We start from the raw sequence: 1,003 nt of genomic DNA, 5'->3' as shown, positions 1-1,003 counted from the left end.
TGAACAGTGATTCATTGAAGGTGAACTAAACATGTTTAATGATAAGTTGTGATGAATTTAGTTCATTTTAACTAATGGAACCTTTATCTTTGCTTCACTGATGATGACCCTATTGGTGAAGAACTGACTCGGTTTATTGATGGTAGAATCTGAAACCAGTTCCGTATCTTTCAGGATGAGGACTCAGCGATGCTTACTGTGGCAGCGTCTCTGCAGATTCTGGATCTTCATGGCGGTCCTGCAGACGGACAGACGGGCCTCATTCATGGCTTCTGCTCCTCAAACAGGAAAAAACAAACCTTTGATCTCAGAGCCTCTGGTTTCCATTCAGGTAATGATCTCATTGTGGAACTGATGACATCAGCCTCTGTGTGTCACATGACCCGGTTTCCTACCTGGCAGACGGGTTAATCAGATGTTCCCTGTTCCAGTTGGAGTGGGGAAAGGATGGGAGCGTCCTGTAGAGCTTCAGTCAGTCAGCATCTAGAAGAGAGGATCCCATTGGTCCATCCAGGGAAACCATCTGCTCACCTTTACTGGATCACTGAACTGTGGCTGCAGAACCAGAACCTCAGGAAGCTCATCCTACTAGAGCAGGGGACCCACTGCTGATCAATGATGAATGAAGGAGTCACCTTTCATCACTGCACCTGTTGCCTGGCAACCAATCAGCAGCCAGCAGGACTGACCAATCATGAGCCAGGAACACTACGACCTCAGGATCAACCAGCCTGGACCAGAACCCTCTGAAACCGGGCCGCAGGGTTCAGCAGAACCTCAGCTCAGATTGACGGTTCTGTTAGTGAACTGGACCAGTACCAGACTGTTCATTAGTTCTAATCAGCTGGTTCCTGTTGGTTCTGGAACCGACTGCCTCATACTGGTTTCCACCCTTTTCAGTGGTTCTAACTATAGTTCTGCTGCTATAGGCTTAGACTGCTGGAGGACATAGGGACCCCTTTTTCATCATTCTGCTTCATTCTATCTCTATTCTCCCACTCTG

The 1,003-nt window shown here is 47.8% G+C and overlaps 1 protein-coding gene across 1 annotated transcript in view; it reads left to right on the top strand.

Annotated features, from left to right (window-relative positions):
• LOC107102204 overlaps nt 1-997 on the top strand; it is a 21,702-nt gene extending 20,705 nt beyond the window's left edge. The window contains exons 12-13 of the mRNA XM_015401414.1: nt 175-331; nt 432-997. Of these exons, the coding sequence (XP_015256900.1) occupies nt 175-331; nt 432-487 (213 nt within the window). The 3' untranslated portion in view covers nt 488-997. The remainder of the gene's footprint in view (nt 1-174; nt 332-431) is intronic.
• Nucleotides 998-1,003: the final 6 nt, after the last annotated feature.

The sequence above is a fragment of the Cyprinodon variegatus genome, unplaced genomic scaffold (assembly GCF_000732505.1).
Source record: "Cyprinodon variegatus isolate N-32 unplaced genomic scaffold, C_variegatus-1.0 Scaffold1216, whole genome shotgun sequence".
Taxonomy (NCBI): Eukaryota; Metazoa; Chordata; class Actinopteri; order Cyprinodontiformes; family Cyprinodontidae; genus Cyprinodon; species Cyprinodon variegatus.
Note: the sequence above shows the minus strand (reverse complement) of the source record. Positions and strands in the feature narration are given on the sequence as shown.